Below are 19,425 nucleotides of genomic sequence, written 5' to 3'. Positions count from 1 at the left end.
TTTTTTTTTCCTTAAGGTATGTTCTTTAGGAATTTACTTTTCCCATTAAGCAGAAAAATTTTAACTGACAGCTACATTTTTCACATGCAAACAAAACTCTATCGCTGAAAGAAAGAACAAAATTTAGCTGTTAGGAAAGCCCCAATTTCTTTCTCATATGAAAAAAATTAAATTATGGGCTTAAAGAACTTTGGGCTCCCCTGGTGGCTCAGACAGTAAAGAACCCGCCTGCAATGCGGGAGAGCTGGGTTTGATCCCTGGGTCGGGAGGATCCCCTGGAGAAGGGAATTGCTACCCATTCCAGTATTCTTGCCTAGAAAATCCCATGGACAGAGGAGTCTGGCAGGCTGCAGTCTGTGAGGTCGTAAAGAGTTCCATGGGACTGAGCAACTTTCGCTTTCAAAGAACTTTACAAAACATACTCTTTTACAAGACTAAATGTTGAACTCTGCTTTCAGCCTTCTGCGTCATCTTGTTTTGTTGATGTTCAGTTCAGTCGCTCTGTCATGTCGGACTCTTTTTGACCCCATGGACTGCAGCACCCCAGGCTTCTCTGTCCATCACCAACTCCCGGACTTTACTCAAACTCATGTCCATTGAGTCGGTGATGCCATCCAACCATCTCATCCTCTGTTGATGTACATTGTTGTAATTATTGTGCAGAGACTATTCCCATGATCTTTTTTTTAATTTTTAATATTTATGTTTATTTATTTGGCTGTGCCAGGTCTTAGTTGCGTGTGGCATGCTGGATCTTTGATATTCGTTGTGCATGGGGGATCTAGTTCCCTGACCAAGGATGGAACCTGGGCCCCTTGCATTGGGAATGTGGAGTCTTAGCCACAGGACCACCAGGAAGTCCCATTATTCCAGTTTTGTGTTCAGCTTTTTTCCCTTACTTACTTCCACCAATTTGCTAACATTTGGATTATTTCTGTCCCTCCACCCCCAGAAAACCACTAGATCCATTCCAGACTGTTTTTGTGTCCCCCAGAATTCATATGCTGAACTGGGGGTTCAGCATATGAACCCCAGTTCTGAACCCCCACTTGGAGGTGGGGCCTTCGAGAGGCAATTAGGTTTAATGGGGTCATGACCTTGGGGCCCCATGATGAGATTAGGCCCTTAGTAGAAGAGGAAGACGCCTGAGTGAGTGTTCTCTGTGCTGTGTGAGGACACAGCAGTCAGCTAGCTAGGAAGTGGGTTCTCATCTGGAACCGAATCTGCTGGTACCTTGATCTTGGACTCCTCAAACTTCAGAACTGGCAGAAATAAATGTCTGTTGTTTAATGATTTTTTTTTTTTTTTGGCCACTCCACAGGGCATTCAGGATTTTAGTTCCCTGACTAGGGATCAAACCTGTACCGCCTATGGTGGAAACATGGATTCTTAGCCAATGGACTGCCAGTGAAGTCCAATCTATAGTAGTACTCTATGTTATAGGAGCCTGAGCGGCCCAAAGGACAAGACTCAAAGTGGTATGAACAACTGCCAGATACCTGTTTGGCCACCCACTAAATGGACTTCTGTTAGGAGAACAGAAAGTGGGGCTACATTGACATCACAAAGCTCAGGACACAAAAGAGAAAAAGAAAAGAAAATACAACAAAGAAAAAAAAATTAACAAAGGTCAGGACAGATGATGGGGGATGGGATTTACCTTCTCGGTCATTCTGAGAAGGCTAGGGGCTCTGCAGCTCCCTGGGGGACAGACCTGTGGTGACAAGGCTGGTATTAAGATGGGCCCAACAGCAAGATAATGTCCGTCAGAAAGGCTAACAGGGGCCCAGCTGCATGGTGAGGGCAGACAGAGGAGGCTGTGCAGCTCAATCAAATCGGCACCCTCAGAGTGCCTGAAACACCAAGCCCTTTCCTGAGAAATTCCCCATCAGGTTCCTTCTTTCCCAGCACTGGATGTTGGAAAGTCCCAAACCTACAGAGAAGAATAATACAATGAACTCTCCTATACCCTTCCACTTAGATTCACCAACTGTTAACATTTTTCCATCTCTGTACTCTCTCTCCATACACACCCATGACGTGTGTGTGTGTATGTGTGTGTGGGTGTGTAACTATCTGAATCATGACATGTTATCCCTAGATGTTTCAGCATGCATCTTCCTAAGAACAAGGACATTTTTCTATATAATCACAATGCCGGCATCACGCTCAAGAAAGTGAGCATTGATACAACAAAATGATCTAATAAATCATTCATTTGAAACTTGATCCAGTTATCTCTAAAATATTCTTTATAGCTTCCCACCCCATCCAGAATCCAATCAAGGACCAGGTATTTCATTTGTCTTTCCTGTCTCTTTAGTCTCCTTTAATCTCTAAGCGTCTCCCTGCCTGCTGCATTACCCAGCAGCCTTAAGGAAGTCCCTTCTCCATTTCTGAGCAGATTGAGGGCCTGAGCACCAGGATGCCTGAGTCCTGGCTCAGAGAGAGAGATTCGACCCCTCTACTACTGAGTGACTTTGATCCTCTGTCCATGACCACTGTTTGGCATCCTATGATACAGCCCTGCTGGAATCCACGTCTCCGTTAGGTGAGAGGTCTGCAAATCCTAAATCTTAACCTGTACCTTGTGAGCTTCCCAGGTGGCTCAGTGCTGAAGAATCTGCCTGCCAATGCAGGAGACATGGGTTTGATCCCTGGGACAGGAAGATCCCCTAGAGAAAGAAATGGCAACCCACTCCAGTATTCTTGCCTGGAAGATCCAATGGACAGAGAAGCCTGGTGGGCTACTGTTCATGGAGTCGCAAAGAGTCGGACACGACTGAAGCGACTAAATGACCTCAGCGCCGGAAAGCACTGCTTCCTGGCCTTACAAGGGACCAGCTTTTGTTCTTGACATCATTCCCCATAATTCTTTGTGACGGTGGGCATGCCCGCCTCCCTCCCTGCCCACTTCCACACTAATTCCTCAGAGAAATGACAGGCAGTTTAATAATACGACACTGCTCTCCGCTCAGCCTCCCTGGCCTGCCTGATCTAACCCCCTTTCCCTCAGCGGTTGCTCAGCCTCCCAGCCCATCCAGGGCCTTCATGCGACTCGATTCTCCTGCACCTTGGGGTCGCTTCCTCATGACCCACAGGCACAGCGGAAGGCGGCTTCCCTGGGCTCTGGATGCTTCTCAATAATCAGCTTTGTGAGCCTGGGCAGCAGCTGCCCCGGGGCCTCCCAGGCCTCGCCAGGAAGGAAGATGATTGGATTAGAAGGGGCTTGGTTAATGGAAAAAGCAGGGGGAGGGGAGAGGTGAGTTAAGTGCTGCTCTGCCAGGCTGGGGCTGGGCCCTCCTGCTCTCCCACTGCTGCTGTTCCCTTAGTGACAGACAGACCCGAGGCTGGCTGACGGCAGCCCCAAACCCAGACGTGAGTTACTTTTCCCAGCGGGCCTTCTGGCTTGCTCTCCAAGACGGGGCAGCACGGTCATCAGAAGAAAGTACTGGGACCTGCTCTTTTTCTCCCCTGCTGCTGCTGCTAAGTCGCTTCAGTCGTGTCCGACTCTGTGCGACCCCATAGACGGCAGCCCACCCGGCTCCCCCGTCCCTGGGATTCTCCAGGCAAGAACGCTGGAGTGGGTTGCCATTTCCTTCTCCAATGCGTGAAAGTGAAGTCACTTAGTTGTGTCCGACTCTTAGCAACCCCATAGACTGCAGCCTACCAGGCTCCTCCGCCCATGGGATTTTCCAGGCAAGAGTACTGAAGTGGGTTGCCACTGCCTTCTCCGTTTCTCCCCTAATATTTATTTATTTGGCTGCACTGGGTCTTAGTTGCAGCATTTGAACTCCTAGTTGCAGCATGTGGGATCTAGTTCCCTGACCAGGGATCGAACCCAGGCCCCCGCATTGGGAGCTCGGAGTCCCAGCTACTGCTCCACCAGGGAAGTCCCTGGGACCCGCCCTTGAAAATGCCCAAGTCCATTTCCGGACAGTTTCTTAGCAGCTTCTTCCAGGGTAATCCCACAGGCAGCAAGGCAGAGGAGTCGGGAACAGCTGATATGTGTCCCCAGCACCTGGCCCCCGGCCTTATGCACAGTCGGAGTCACAGGGGCTTGATAGCTCAGAAGAGGCTGGAGAGCTGAACCCAAAAGGGAAGGGCAAGACCTCCAAGGGAGGAAAACAGATTTAATTCTCCTGTTGCCTGGATCATGTCAGGTCAGGACGTGGAGACGAAGGACGGACACACAAGCCTCAGCTCTGATGGTCATCTGCTCGGGCAGTGCATCAGGTTCAGCTCCGAGTTTGTGCCCAACACGTGAGCTTCCATAAGGCGCCTCGTCCTTCAAACCTCTACTCACCCTCACAGGGCTCACTTTCTCCCAGGGAGAGGCAGAAACGGCTGCTTTTTAAGCCACCACGAAACCCGTTACCTAGATATATTGCTGACAGCCTAGAGGCCTTGCAGAAACTTCTTTCAGAAGCACTGTAATCTGGAAGATCAGGAGATGACTGAGCACTACTAAAGGACTTTTTAAATTTTTCATTAATTAATTTTTGGCTGCACCGCACGAGTGCACTGCCTGGCATGCGGGATCTTGGCTCCCCAACCAGAGATTGAATCCAGGCTCCTGCAGCGGAAATGTGGAGTCTTAACCCCTGGACTGCCAGGGAAGTCCGTAAAGGACATTTTAAACTTCAGTCCAGAACCTGCCTCTGGATGAAAAGGGGCCAATGTGTTCACTGTAGGAACATGGCCGATTGAGAGCAAGTGGCAGCCTGAGAATAGCCCCTACGCATCTCCTGTTCCCAAGAGAATCCTAAACACAGGAGCAAAGCTAACACATCAGCATGTGTCCAAACCCTACCTGCCAACACCACAGGTGAGGGCAGCAAGAACAGCAGGGCCTCGGTGCTCCTTGGGAAGAATACAGCAGCCCTGCTCAAGCCGGTTAGAATACACTCTAATGACACAATTAGTCACCCTCTTGTCAAGCAAAGCACCTGCTCGCAGGGGGTCTGGAACAATTATCAGCATGCCTCCACCCAGCCTTGCTGCCTCCTCCTCCCGTCAAAGGGTTCTCTCCAGTACAAACCATTGTGTCCAGCAAAATTCAGAGTGGGCACTGCAGGCACGCTGACAACGCACCAAAAACTGCTCGCTCATGATTTCCACCTTCCCGGCCAGCCTCCCTCACAAGGAAAGGAGCCCGGGAGTCAGAACAAGGCGTTCTGATCAGGCTCTGGGCCCTTGGCGCTGGCCCCAAGGGTCCAAGGGCGCTGAAATCCTGGGAATGTGCGGCTAGCAAGTAGATTTCTAATGTCAAGAGGTGCATTGGGGAATTCCCTGGTGGTTCAGTGGTTAGGACTCTGTGTGCGCTTCTACTGCTGGGGGCCCAGGTTCGATCCCTGGTTGGGGAACTAAGATCCTGAAGCTCTTAGTTCTACTAAGGACTACCTCTCTGGCTATTCTGAAGCAAGACTGAGGGGTCAGGACAGAGCTGCAGGACAGCAGAAGCAGGAGGGTGGGCCTGGGGAGTGCTCAGCTGCACTGCAGGAAGGCTTTATCCTGCACACCGCACACTGGCCAGGCTTATCTGCAGCTCCAGGTGAGGTGTGCAGAGCACCATGCAGTTTGAAAAGGACAACAAAAAGGACTGCAATGGTCCAGTACTTTTCTTTCGGCCCCACCCAATGGGTTTCACACATAAATGACTCAGGAATCCGAATTCCAAATTGGCCTAAAAAGAAAACGCAGTTTTCCTTCTTTAAGTATTCTATTTTATCATATTACTATCAGGACAACCGCCATCCTTGAAGCCCTGGAAACAAGCCACATACACGTGCATTTGAAATCCCGTGGGCTGGAGGGTGAGGGGGGTGTGTGTGTGTGTGTGTGTGTGTGGGAGGGGGGTGGGTGTGACCCGTGCCAGGGGACGAGAGGCCAAGCAGAGGAAAGCCAGCCTGGCGACAACCCACAACTCCGAGGCTCTGCCACACTTCGAGGGAGAGCTGAGAGTCTGCACGCCTGGACCTTCCCTTCCTGCTGATCGAGGGCTCTGCCCTTCTTGGGGCAACCTAGCCCGAGGCTGGGGGCCCGGTTCTTGGCTCGGCCGGGGGCGCCAGGGGGCGCCGAATCGCGGGGGGAACCGGGCCCCGGGGTGGGAAGGGGCGCCCGGGAGGGCGGGTCCGTACCTGCCTCTCCTCGGCGGCCTGCTCCTCCGCCTCCGCCGGCGCCGCCTCGGGCTCGTCCGGCGGCGCGGGCTCCAGCGGCCCCTCGGGCGCGGCCGCCGGCTCCGCGGCGCAGGGTCCGGGCGGCGCGGGCTTCACGCTGGCCTCAGCCGGAGGCGCGGGCTCTGGGGGCGCGGGCTCCGGGGGGTCCGGGCTCGCGGCCGCCCCGCGCCTCACCAGCAGCCAGGCGAGCAGCAGGGCCAGCGCAGTGGCCAGCGCGGGCAGTGCGGCCAGCAGCTCGGCCGGCGCCTCCATCGCGCCGCGGCCACCCGAGTGCCCGCCCGCGGGGACCCCGAGGGAGCCCGCCTCGCCCCGCCCGCGCCCCGCCCCGGGGCGGAGTCCCCGCCGCGCCACGCCCCCGGCCCGCCTCCGACCTCCCCGAGCCCCCGGTGACTCAAGATGCTGGGGACAAGAGCCCTTTGGGAAGCGCTCTTGAGACCCAGGTAGGCCCGACACTTTAGGCTTAGGCTTCTTTTTAAAACTAGGGTGAAATACCCACCACTCCGGGGTCCTTTTGGCATCATTTTAGCCCTTCACAAGTAATCTTTGAGCATTTTGGAATTGCTAGGGCTTCCCTGGTGGCTCAGACGGTAAAGACTCTGCCTGCAATGCGGAAGACCTGGGTTCGATCCCTGGGTCGGGAGGATCCCCTGGAGAAGGGTATGGCAACCCACTCCCGTATTCTTGCCTGGAGAATCCCATGGACAGAGGAGTCTGGCAGGTTACAGCCCATGGGGTCGCAAAGAGTCGGACACGACTGAGTGACTAAGCACAGCCAGGGAATGCTGAGGGCAAGGTAAAGGCTGTAGGACAATGAAAACGGAACACCAGCTCTGCTTACTTTCAGTCGCTTTCTAGACCCATCGCCAGCGCTTTTTCTCTTTGGGGTTGCCTTGATACATTCATTCTCACAGAGGACATTTCCAGATGCTGGCCCGTGCATGCCCCATTCTGGTCTGGACCCAGCAGGCCTCCACACAGGCCTCAGGGAGTGGAAGCTGCCCCCAAAGACGGACTTCAAGGTCAAATTCAATTTTCTCTACAGTCTTTCTTCTTTGAATAATTCTGTAATGTAGGAGAGGGTGGAATGAAAGAAAAGACGTCTACTGTTTTTGCTTCTCCAGACCCTGAACAGTGTAGATTGGAGATAAATGTAACAGAAAACCTTTTTCCCCTACCACTCCCAAACCCTGCCCTAGTTATTTAAAAAAAAAACAGCAGTGGACCATTTGTAAGGTGCCGTGCCAAACACAGGACTGATATTGAAAAACCAGGCCCTGGGTTTTTGCTTAGGATGCATTCTTTTTTGGGAAAAGCAGTGTCTGAGTTGATAGCTGATGTAAAATCCTGGACAGGGGGGCCTGGCGTGCTGCGACTCATGGGGTCGCAAAGAGTCGGACACGACTAAGCGACTGAACTGAACTGAGTTGATAGCCAATGTAAGATCCTGGAAGGAGTGCTTCTTTTTTAATTAAAAAATATATTTTACTTTTATTCATTCGGCTGTGCTGGGTCTTGGTTGCAGCACGCTGAATCTTGGCTGCAGGTTCTTCAGTTGTGGCATGGAGACTCCTAGTTGCAGCATGTGAGGCCTATTTCCCCCACCAGGGATGGAACCCAGGCCCTCAGCCACTGGACCACCAGGTCCAACCCACCATCACCTGTCCCAGCCAGTGCCTCTTTTTTTAATTTTTTTTTGCAGTCAGAGTGCCTCTTTTTAAAAGGAAGATGCAAGAACACTCTCAAGCTTCCTCTTGAGCTCTAGTTACGACAAACAAGATGCCAACAGCAGGGTGAGCTTAATCCTGCAATATCACATAATGTTAGGGGGACACACAAAGGGAATTTTAGCGGAGGTTGATAAAAATGCCCACTACTCTGAAATGTGGAATGAGGTTTTTCTCCTGGCTACTAGCTTTTGACCAGTGGGGGACTTTCACCCAAAGTGTTTGGGTCTTATTTTTGTTACCTGTCTCCCCTGTCTTAAAGTGTACAGTTGACTCTTGAACAACATGCATTTGAAGTGCATGGTTCCACTTACATGCGGACATTTTTCCATTAAACAGGAACTGCAGTACTATGCAATCCGAGGCTGGCTGCAGAACTGTGAAACTTGGATACGGAGGGCTGGCTCTCAGCTTATCTTGAATTTTCCACTGTGCATAGGGAGGATTGTACCCCTAAACCCTGAGTTGTTCAAGGGTCAAGTGTATTTTTAAGAGGTCCCTTTGTGCAGACAAACTCAGTACACTCTGTTGACTTTCAGATGAATAAGAATGAAAACAAGGACAAGACAATGCAAAAAACCCAAACCCAAATCAAGTTGCTTTATTTAAAACGATGAACAAGTTTCATCGCAGTCCAAGTTAAAAATGCCAAACCAGTGGCGGCTGTCCCCCAGCACTCCCAGGCATTTGGTGACAGTCCCCACAGGAAAAACTACAGCAGAACCAGCAGGCGCTCAGCGCACTTGACTTAAATGACTGAGGAGGCACCAGGTACTCGGCAGATGGTCCCAGTTCCTCTGTAGTGTCCAGTCTCCATGGCGAGAGCAGGCGAGGTCAGTTCTCCTGCTCTCAGGAGAACAAAGGATGGGTGTGAGGTGTTCCAAGTTTCTGAACTTGAACTACAGATGAGACAAAGTTAAAAGCCATCCTGGGAGGGCTCCTGCAGTTTTGATGTATCATCATGACAGAAGCTAGGGAGGCAGGAGTGAGGAGAAACCAGACTCCACGTGGAACCATCAGCAGGACCCAATACACGTGACAAAACACTTATTTGTGGAAACGCTACATACAATTCAAGAAATCTACGGTCGCGTGTTTAAATGCCTACTTCCTAAACAGTACTTTTTACATTTACCGCAGAATCCCTGTTCCACTCCAACTCCTATCTAGCATCTTAAAGTATACAGAGGCAGAACCTCTAATAAATTTGTAAAGCACTTGTACCAGCAATTTTTGTGCTGCTCCTTAAATACCTTTAGCTGATTTACAAAGAAGCTGTGTCCTCAGTTAAAAATACAGCTAAAATTATAATTATGTTCCTCTATGAAAATCTCATTAACTTGTACTTAGTAAGGGCTAGACTTGCTTTTCTGATCATGGAGATGGACGTGTATGGTTCTCCCTGCCCTGACCCGTCCGTAGCCCTTATGAACAGCACCCTCACAGTCTGTGAAGATCTAGGGGATCAGGGATCTGGGTTTGTTGTCCCTGTGGTGTCTCCAACACCTAGAATAGAGCCTGGAGCGCCAACGTTTGTTGAACGTTTTAATAATGAACAAATGGGGATCTACAAGTTGAGCAAAATGTGAACGATGTTCCTGTTTTTGGTGGCTCTCCTCTCACAGGTGTCACCTTCAACATCACGGCACTACGGACCTCAGAGGCACCTACCATTGTGCGACACTGGCCACCTCGGGCTGATGGTAAAGCCTTTCGTGACCTCCCTCGTCTCCACAGACCCAGATGTCCTGGGTCCCTGACTCTGGTCTCACCCACCCCGATCCTCGTCTTCAGTAGTTATTAGTCTAGATCCTTTCTTCTAGGACCCAGCTTGTTGGTTTTTTAACATTTATTTATTTGGCTGCACTGAGTTTCAGTTACAGCATGCGGGATCTTCGATCTTCTTGGGGTAAACACGATCTTTAGTGGCGGTATGTGGGGATCTAGTACCCTGACCAGGGATTGAACCCGGGCTCCCTGCATTGGGAGTGCAGTGTCATAGCCACTGGGCCACCAGGGAAGTCCCCACCCCATCCCCCTGCTATTGGTTTTAACATCAGCTGTCATCTCAGAGAATAATCTCTAAAAATAGTTTAATGTTGTATCTTTCTCCTTACTGTCCTTGGCACCACTCACAGGAGCAGCTCATGCAAGGTGGGTAGAAGGGTTGACTTTAGAACAGATGGGCCCTTGGACCCCACTTCCTGCCTCACAGTGACCACCTGGCCACACTCCACTGCTTTCTTTCCTCACCTCAGCCCTACTTTTCGTCCACAGCGGTATGTTTGCCTGGCTCAGTGACAATAAAAGGCAGCTGCTGAATCTCACCCGGCTAAGACAATGAAAGAGGGTCCCATAGTCCTTCATGGGGTGGTGGGAGCCAAGTGGTGTAACCTGTGCCACCCAGGCACTTTCAGGACAGGGGACTGCGGGCCTGTCACACAGGCTGGATCTCTTATTTCTGGATGTTGTTGATCAAACAGGAATTACCTTTGGCATCTGGGTAAGTAAAACTGGGTGGCTAGTCTCTCCAGCGGAACTTCTACTTCACCATGCCCACCACGCCCCCTGGCGGCAGGCGGCCTGTCTGGTGGTTTGATCCTTTACGCTGAAGCTGAGGGAGAAGCAGTTGGTGTGGATTGGAGAGGAAAGGGAGTGTGATAGCCCAGCAGCAACACTGGGGAAAAGAAAAGCACTTTGAAGATGTCAAGAAAAGTTTTTTAAAGAGGAGGAGGAACGCCATTCAAGTATGAATGCAATCTCTGGATGATCCCTTCGGGGTCTGGATTCCTCACACCTAGAGACACTTCCTGGGCTTCCCTGGTGGTTCAGTGGTAAAGAATCTGCCTGCAATGCAGAAAACTTGGGTTCAATCCCTGGGTTGGGAAGATCCCCTGGAGCAGGGAATGGTACCCCACTCCAGTATTCTCGCCTGGGAAATCCCACAGACAGAGGAGCCTGGAGGGCTCCAGTCCATAGGGTCACAGCGTTAGACACCACTCAGTGACTGAACACTCACAGGCAGACATGCCCTGGAGCCAGAGCGGGTGTGTGTGTGTGTGTTGGAGGCGTGGGGGGGGGGGTGGGGCGGGGGGGACGGGTAGACTGATAGTAGGTAGACTGATACTAGGAAATGGGCAGAAGTTCCATCCAATCCACACGAGTTTTGGTTGGCCTTTTAGAATGCAAAAAATTGGGCAAAGACAAAATAGGGGACCAGCCTTCTAGAGTAAAGCCACATGACCATCCCAGGGAGTTAGGAAGGGATGACTGGTCTGTAGACAAGTAAACAGGATTCCCTGATCACACCCACTTAAGGGAGGATTCTGAGAGCCAACGGTACGACTCCAGTTGATGGCCCACTCCTCTGCGCCTGCTGGCGCTGGTGAGGCTCCTCCGCCTTCACCTGCTGGTGCCCTTCCCTCCCGCAGTCCAACCTGGAAATTCACTGGATGCGTCCTCGACAGCCCCCTCTTATTTTTATAACACTTTAGTTGAATTTGGAGACAGATGAAGGCAAGCAGGTAAATCGAGAGGGCAAGAGATGGAACCTGCTGGTCAACCTCTAAGTATTTAAACCAGAGTTACTTAGAAACCTAAACAGATCCCAAAGACCAGATGCACCACCTCTGCATTTATTCCTGGCTGCTAACAGGATCACCCACCTAATGTCTCCAGGTCCAAAATATGAGGCTGTTAATTATGAAGCCTTTGAGAGAGCGAGAAACTTCTGACTCAGGGGTCACGTACGTGGTGGGAAAGATGGGGACAAATTTGTAAGAACCTGGTCCTGTTTATAACTTTAGTTCTGTGATGACAACACGTTGAACACCTTTCCTGCTCTGATCATAAACCCAACAAGCCCGATGGGTCGTCCTTCCCCCACAAAACACATCACAGGAAAATATCCTTGGAATCTCACAGCCTCTCTGACCAGAGTAAAGGTGATGAATGCTCACCCACGCACTGGGCAGTGGGTGAGTGGCGCTGGCCCCCGGCCGGGCTTCTGCTGCCAACTGCATTTCTGGACGGATGGCGGCACACAGGGAGGCGGCGCTCTCGTGGTCCTTTGTTTACATAACTGGTTCACATAGGACTCAGAGTCCACTCACCACTCTTGGCGTCTCTTGCTTGCGTGCAGCCGGCCACATGCGGATGGTGGGAGCCCCTCACCAACTCCAGCAAGGCGACAAGGCGTTCAAAGGACCACAGCCCTCCAGGCTTGCAGGTGGTCGACCGGCGAGGTTTTAAAGAAGCACAGAACCTTCTCACCTGATGTCACAGCGGCCTTCAGTGCTTCGCTGAGCATGCTGAATTTTTTTTAACTTCTTGACAATCTAGTCTCGGTTAGCAGAGAAAAAACAGCATTTGACCGGAGGCATGAGCTTGGGCCAGAGAGGATTATCCAAATTCAAAGAAGACAAAGGAGAAGGTAGGAGCAGAAGACAGGAAGACTGAGGTGAGTGGCTGCCAACAGCTGCCACAGGAGCCACCTCAGGGAGAGCTTCAGCTTAGGGGTGAGCACGGCCTCCACAAGTGTCCCTAATCCTGTCAAGGAAAGTACAACCGCCTGTGATCAGCAGGTAGACAGCACGGCTGCTGCAAAGGGGAATGAAAGGTTACAAGCAGAACCCCCAGGGCCCCAGGCTGAAATAACGGCAGGGCCTTCTCTAAAGACTTTCCTTATAGAGTACAAATACAAAACCATACCCCAGGGGCAGATATAAGTCTACAACAATGGAAACAAGGCAAGAAGAGAAATCTGAGGCTGGAAAGGACAACTAGGGCTCAGAAATGCATGATCCAATCTGGTCGATTCATCTGATTAGGACACCCGAATAGCCCCCACGGGATTCCAACCAGACCCCAGAGAATGCGGAAGAGATGACAGAAAGGAATGTGGGTCCTCCACTTCTGTCACATTTAAGCAAGTGCCAGGCTGCTTGGAGACACAAAGAACATAACAGGGGCATCAGCTGCAGCGGGCAGGGACTTCAGACAGAGTCGCAAGAGCCTCAGGATTTCACTGTCTGCCCAGAAACCATCCCTCTTAATGCCGCCCCAGTGACGCTTGGGCTAGCAGCACGTGGACAACAGGGCTCTGGGGTTTAAAGGCCCGGGACGCAGACAGGCCTCCCGGGAGCCGGGCATGTGTGCAGCGCTGGGGTAGCCACTTGCAAAAAGGTTAGCTTGTTGATTTTACCTCAAGTTTTAACTTATTTAGATCCAATTCCGTTTTTTTTGTTGTTGTTTAATAATTTAGTCTGTTTAGGCTCGTGGGATCTAAGTTCCCCAAGTTTAGGGACTGAACCCAGAGCCTTGGCAGTGAAAGCTCAGAGTCCTAAGCACTGGCCCACCAGGGAATTCCCTCCCTCAGGTTTAACACAAAAACAAAACCCCGCTGGAGACATGATAATAAGATTTTATTTAAAAATCTGCAAGTGCTCCATGCAGTGGCAAACTGGGAGAAAAAGCAGGAGGCCACGCCTCAGACCCTTCAGAAGCTTGGGGACAACTTCTCAGCGTTTCGCCCTTTACTGTGATAACGAACCATCATTTCCCCACTGAGGGCAGCCACCACCCGCCAGCAGAATCAGTCTTTTCTCCCAAGGTCACAGCAAGAAGAGCAATGAGAGGAGATTCTGGTGTTCTCCAGGGAAAAAAATTTCCAAGATATAAGATGAATTTAACTTTTATTAAATAACGTCAAGGTTTCCCTTGGCACCATTCACACGGATCCTCACCCTTATGCATAAAACAAGCCCCGTGCACTTGCATCGGTAGCGGAGAAGAGAGCTACTGCCGCAAACACTGAGAGAGAGGCTCCCGGCCCCGGAGGTCCTCATTCTCGGGCTTTCGGGGCCCTCCCGGGTCTGCGGGACCCACCGGGCTGCCCCGGGGCCCTGCCGCAGGCTGCAGGCGCGTCCTCGCACACAGACGACAGCCACGCGCGGTCACCTGGAGGAGCTGCGCTCTTTGCTCACGCAGTCGTCCTGCGAGGTGGTGTCCCCGTTCCCCACCATGCCGCACGTCCGCCTCTTCTTCCTGCGGTGCATTGTGCCTTCGCCTTCAGAGCCGGACTCGCACTGGACGCAGAAGGAGAAAAACAGGGCATCAGTCGGAGGCAGCCAGGGACTGAAACTGGGCCCTCAGCAGTGAAAGCAGAGTCCTAACCACTGGACACCAGGGAACTCCCTCTAAGCTTATTATTTACCATCCACGGAAATTCCTAACGTGGGCTTTCAGTCTGGAGAATGCTTGAAGTTTAAATCCCGACACCACTGTCCCCAGCTGTGTGATCCTGCATCATTTACTTAACCGAATCTTCAGCTACGTCTCACCCCTAGAGACTACTCTGCGTGCGTGCGTGCAAGTGAAGTCGCTTCAGTCATCCCCGACACTTTGCGACCTTATGAACCATAGTCCGCCAGGTTCCTCTGTCCACAGCATTTTCCAGCAAGAATACTAGAGTGGGTTGAGGGGATCTTTCCAACCCAGGTATGGAACCCGCGTCTCCTACGTCTCCTGCACTGGCAGGCGGGTTCCTTACCACCAGCACCACCTGGGAAGCCCAGTGACTGTTTTAACGATTAACAAATGCTTCAGAGCTATAAAGGGGGCAAACCTCACCCCACAGAAGGACTGAGGACAGTGGCAGTTCTTGGAAGAAGAAGGTGAAACACGACCCCCTCTCTTTCCCTTCTGGGGAGGAGGCACAAAGTCCCCTCTGGTTTTTCGAGGGTGCCCTGCCCTGGAGGACTGGGGAGCGAGGGTGGCCTCACCTCTGAGTCCGAGTCGGACGAGCTGGAGCTGGAGGAGCTGGAGGAGTCACTGGAGCTGTCGGAGGCGATCCCCGTGGACTCCTGCAGGTCAACGGAGTCAGCCAGGACCGCCAACTCCGGGTGCTCCTGCTTCAAGATCCTAAGGGATGAGACACGTGCTCTCAGTGTGGCGACAGCCACCCACAGAGCCCCAGACTCAGGGCTGAGCCCTGCCTCTGCTAGACGTGCCGGCACGGTGCTGAGGACAGACACGGATGCGCAGGCCGGGCACAGAGCCCCCTGCTGCTCAGGCTTCCCTGAAAGGAAAACCAGCCGCACGCGACTGGCTGCTGCCTAGTGAGCTCAAAAGCCACGCGCGCTGCCCACACGAGGCTGCGCGCCCCTGAGTCAGTCTCGGGAGAAACCATCTCTCTCCCTCGTACTCTTCCCTGCACCTTCCTAGCTGATGTTTTTTAATCTCTCCTTTCCACAGCACAGTGCTCAGTGATGGGAGCTGGGCTCAGTTAACGTTCTATTTGTTAAGAGCAGAAACAATAAGGTTTGTGAGAGGTAAGAAGCGTCGGGTGATAGAGTGGGTCCCCCCTCACTGGAAGGTAAAGCTGGACAGGACTGTCGGGGGGCGGCCGCCAGCCCGCCCCTTAGGGACCTCGTCTGGTGGCCACTGCAACCGAGGACAAAAGACACACTGTTCGGGAAGGCCTTTCGGAAAGACCAGACGGCAGCACACAGAGGCCTGAGGGATGGAGTCAGTGGGCCTCGGACGCCCGAGAGTCCGGGGAGAACAAAGCCACCACCCTTGCTGGCCCTCTCAGCAGGGAGGCTGAGCACTGAGCAAGCCGGGATCCCTCTCTTACCCCGAGAGCTGGTCCCTCCAGGTCAGGGTTGGGACACAGTGGCACGGGGTGGCTGGGGGTGGCTTGCACTGCCGCTGCCCGTGCTGTATCTGTTCTGTGGATAAACAGAGGAGCTAAGTCTCCAGGGCAGTCACCTCACTCACGAGAACCGAAGGTAATAAGTTCAAATGGGGGTAAAGCTTTTGGAATAAGGAAAAGAAAACAACCAAAATCAAACCCAAACAAAAATGGCTTCCTTTGCTAGAGCTAGCTTTGAGGAAACACAAAACCAAAACCAAAAAAACGAAAACAGAAAATGAGGAACAATCCCAGTTATGACCGTGTTCGTTGGGACGCCTGGCCTCGATCAAACGTGCAGTCTGGGCCTGTCACCTCAAGGCTGGCAAGCATCCTGAGAACTGGCCCTGACCTTGGACCCACTCTCTTCTACCCGTGAGGTTTTGCAGCCCCAGTTTTTCCCAGGCCTGAGTTAAACTCAGCACATGTTATAGCAGCAGTAGACTCTTGCCATTTTATCTCTGGGGTAGAAGTTGGAGCAAAAGCAAAAAATAAGAAATCAAAAATGTCTCTCACCTATACCATTTCCTTGACAACTTTGGTCTCCCTCTTACCGTCTTGTGCCAGACAACAGGGAAGTTGGTACTGCTGGCAAAGTTCTGGGTGATGGCAATGGTGGTGTCAAGATTAAGGACAACGTGCCACCAGCCTCCTGAAATCCAACAAATAAACGGTTAAACAGGAATGGGCTCTACACACAATCGCCCTATAACACAAATTTCACATAACATGTAACACAAACTTCTGAAACTGGGCATTCCTGTCCACAAGGGACAGTCTTAAGAGAGCCAGGACCCGGTGTGGTTAGCACTCCTCCTGAGGCAGGAGCCACCACCCACCTGCTTGTGCTAAGTTTCACTGGAGCCTGGCCACGCCTGCTTTCCTGTCCCCTGGGCAGAGCTGAGCCCTTCCGACAGACACCATCCAGCCTGCAGTGCCTAAAATATTTATTCTCTGGCTCTTTTACAGAACAAATGTGTCCAGCCCTGTCCATCCAAAGCTGTGACCAAAACTGTAAAGGCAGCAAGTTCTTCGGTTTCTAGGAAGAGGGTGCATATCTTAAATACCCTCAATTCTAACACTTGGCCTATCAAAACAAAGCGTAATTTTCAGGTGTGGATTTCCCGCCTCTTGGCTTTTAAGTAACTGTTTCCTGACTTAATCCACCCAGTGCTACACTGTGTCAAAAACCCCATTTATGGAAATAAGCACAAGTCACTGAACACACACAAAGACACTGGGTAACTAGTAGGAATAAAAAAGAATAGGCTCTCCAGCAGATACGAAGTTTTTCAATAGTCGTAATACACACAGGCTACAAGAAAGGTGGACAGCAGCCCCCTGAGCCGGAGATTACGCAGCAACACATCACAGTCAGAGGCAGGCCCCAGTCAGTTCACCGGGAGTCAGCCTGCGGAGGGATTTCTTTGACTCACTGTATATAACTGTGCTCAGGAATGACAGATTACTGAAATCAAAGAAAGTATACCTGGTACAAAAACAGTCTCTCCTGGTTTCTGTAAGATTTCCAGGGGTTTGAATTCGGGTGGCCAGGTTGGAAGCTGCGTCCGGGGATAGATGATGTTAAACCAGGTAATAGCTTCATCTTGCTGGTTCCCTCCTTCTTCTCGGGTCACCTTGATGAGCTCCCTAGGCGTGCTGGTAGGGAACAGGCACCAGCGCTTGTGGCCCTGAACTAAGGCATTCCAGGCACTGGTTCCCAGAGGGTCGATGTGGATTCCTGTTCCGGACCGAGGTGGCCCCATCACAAACCACCTAGAGCATGGAGCATCCAAGATGTGCAGTGTGACTTGACTGCATACATGCCACAAACGCAGCTTTCAGTTTTATAGAAATGTTATTTTGAAAACTATGCAAATTCTAATATTTAGAAATGCTGAGTAAATTGTACATGGGCTGATCCCTAACAGAAAAATCACTGATGTGGCTTATTGCTGGACTTTAGCTCTTAAAATGTCCCTTACAGAGACTTTCCCGGTGGTCCAGTGGCTAACACTACGAGCTCCCAATGGAGGGGGCCCAGGTTTGATCCCTGGTCAGGGAACTAGGGACTTCCTTGGTGGCTCAGCAGTAGAGAATCTGCCTCTTAATCCAGGAGACACAGGTTTGATTGAGACGACCCCCTGGAGTAGGAAATGGCAATCTGCTCCCGCATTTTCCCCTGGGAAATCCCATGTACAGGGGAGCCAGGAGAGCTACAGTCCCTGGGGTGGCAAAAAAGTTGGCTACGACTGATCGACTAAACAACAGCAAAAGGGAGCTAAATCCTGCATGCCACAACTTAAAAGAGCCTGCATGCTGCACCAAGACCTGGCACAGCCAAAATAAATAAATATTTAAGTGAAATAAAATGTCCCTTACAGATCACTGGTTCAACTTTGATTGCATGCTTGGATCACGTGAGGAAGATTTCAAAAATCTGATGCCCAGGCAGCACCAGGCAGGAGTCCCTGGGCAGGTATGGGAAGCCCTCTAAGTTCCATGAGCGACCATGGCAGAACCACTCACTGTTTCAGAAAAAAGATTAGTTGCTGGAGACAAGATTATAACCACATCACTGCCCAGTACTTACCGGTAAGGGGGCCTGCGCTTCTCCCCCGCATACTGGAAAAGGTCATCGGTGAAAAACTTTGGCACCTTGTAGTCTTCCAAAAGTTTCCTTCTTTTGGGGTGTTCCCCGTAGCTGCTGTCAAAGATGTAAAGGGGGCTGTCATCGCGGGTGCTCTCCATGTACTCGATGTAGTATTTCATCTTCATCTTCACCGAGTACCCGTCGTTGTCCTCGCCACACTTGAACTTCTGGTTCCGGTATTTCCTTTTGAGGCGCTCCAGAGTCCACTTCTCCTGCGCAGACCAGCCCTCTTGGGCATTCAGCAGAACCACGGGCTTGTACGGTCTTTCATATCGCTCCACAAATTCTTCCACCGACAGTTGTAAAGCGTCTGCCCTTTCCACATTGTCCTGAGGGAATCAGAAAAGACCCATCGAATTAAAAAAAAGAGAGAGAGAAAGAAAAGCCCGGTGGCAGGTAAGGGTGTTCCCCAAAGCCAATTAGCAATCATAAGCCCAAGGAGCCAGATTCTAGTTCTGGCTCCTCTTAGGGAGGGGAAAGGACTTGCGTGCATTCGGGCACAGCAAACCCATCGCCATCCTACCAAGGAAGCAGGGCTTCGCGTCTCCCACTTGTGGCCTTGAACACCTAGGTTCCCTATGGCCCCGCCGCCCAAAAGGGGTGCAGGGGTGACAGGCCTCGTGGAGGGCGTCAAGGGGGTGCGGCTCCAGCTGTCCTCGGCAGGCGCGGCTGCGGCGAGGAGAAAGGAGGCCCGCGCTGGAACGGGCGCCGACGACCCCGACCTCCGCGGGGTGCGGGCGAGCCCATCGGAACTCCGGGGGCAGTGCTGGGCGGCACCTCTCCGGTCCCGGGAGAGGTGCGCACAGCCCCCGGTGGATGCCCGTGGTCCGCCCGGCCCGCGATCGCGGCCCGCTCACCGCCACGGCCGCCGGGTTCAGTGGGAAGCTCTCGAAGTAGTTGTGCCGGGTCCAGTCCAACGAGTCCTTCAGCTCCGGCCGCGCACTCCTCTTGGCCTCACGGATCCGCTTCTTGCTCTTGTGGTTCATCCTGCAGGGTCACCACCAGCTGGTTCCGCGACGACCTCAGCGCAGCTCGCTTCCTGCCACCAATGCGCCGCTCCCCTCTCCGCACACACACACACACCCAGACTAGGGCGACGGCAGCACCAAGACGCCCTTCGCTCCGGCCCGGCGCCTTTAAAGTCGCCTTCCAGAAGATTCACTCCCTAACCACCTT

General features: G+C 52.1%; 2 protein-coding genes across 6 annotated transcripts in view; both read right to left on the bottom strand.

Moving 5' to 3' along the window:
- Positions 1-6,471, bottom strand: part of MXRA7 (matrix remodeling associated 7) — a 31,602-nt gene extending 25,131 nt beyond the window's left edge. For 2 of the 3 annotated variants that reach the window (XM_070774019.1, XM_070774021.1), the window contains exon 1: positions 6,141-6,469. In XM_070774019.1, the coding sequence (XP_070630120.1) occupies positions 6,141-6,431 (291 nt within the window). In that variant the 5' untranslated portion in view covers positions 6,432-6,469. Of the gene's footprint in view, positions 1-6,140 lie in introns of all 3 variants that reach the window. The other variant, XM_070774020.1, reaches the window with a different exon arrangement.
- Positions 6,472-8,488: 2,017 nt separating this feature from the next.
- On the bottom strand, positions 8,489-19,385 carry JMJD6 (jumonji domain containing 6, arginine demethylase and lysine hydroxylase). 3 transcript variants are annotated; one of them, XM_019980843.2, is made up of 7 exons: positions 19,107-19,383; positions 18,190-18,578; positions 17,086-17,372; positions 16,113-16,248; positions 14,686-14,824; positions 13,862-13,989; positions 8,489-12,451 (listed from the first exon to the last, which is right to left on the bottom strand). In XM_019980843.2, exons 1-7 carry the CDS (start codon positions 19,233-19,235, stop codon positions 12,415-12,417), a joined length of 1,245 nt encoding a protein of 414 aa, XP_019836402.2. In that variant the 5' UTR covers positions 19,236-19,383; the 3' UTR covers positions 8,489-12,414. The 3 variants fall into 3 exon arrangements, 2 of the variants coding, with proteins under 2 accessions (XP_019836402.2, XP_070630116.1); XR_002182938.2 differs by lacking the exon at positions 8,489-12,451 and adding an exon at positions 15,540-15,633 and having other exon boundaries at positions 19,107-19,385; XM_070774015.1 differs by lacking the exons at positions 8,489-12,451; positions 13,862-13,989 and adding an exon at positions 15,540-15,628 and having other exon boundaries at positions 19,107-19,384.
- Between the last annotated feature and the right edge of the window lie 40 nt (positions 19,386-19,425).

Source organism: Bos indicus, chromosome 19 (genome assembly GCF_029378745.1).
Source record: "Bos indicus isolate NIAB-ARS_2022 breed Sahiwal x Tharparkar chromosome 19, NIAB-ARS_B.indTharparkar_mat_pri_1.0, whole genome shotgun sequence".
NCBI lineage: Eukaryota > Metazoa > Chordata > Mammalia > Artiodactyla > Bovidae > Bos > Bos indicus.
This window is presented reverse-complemented; position numbering and strand designations above follow the sequence as displayed.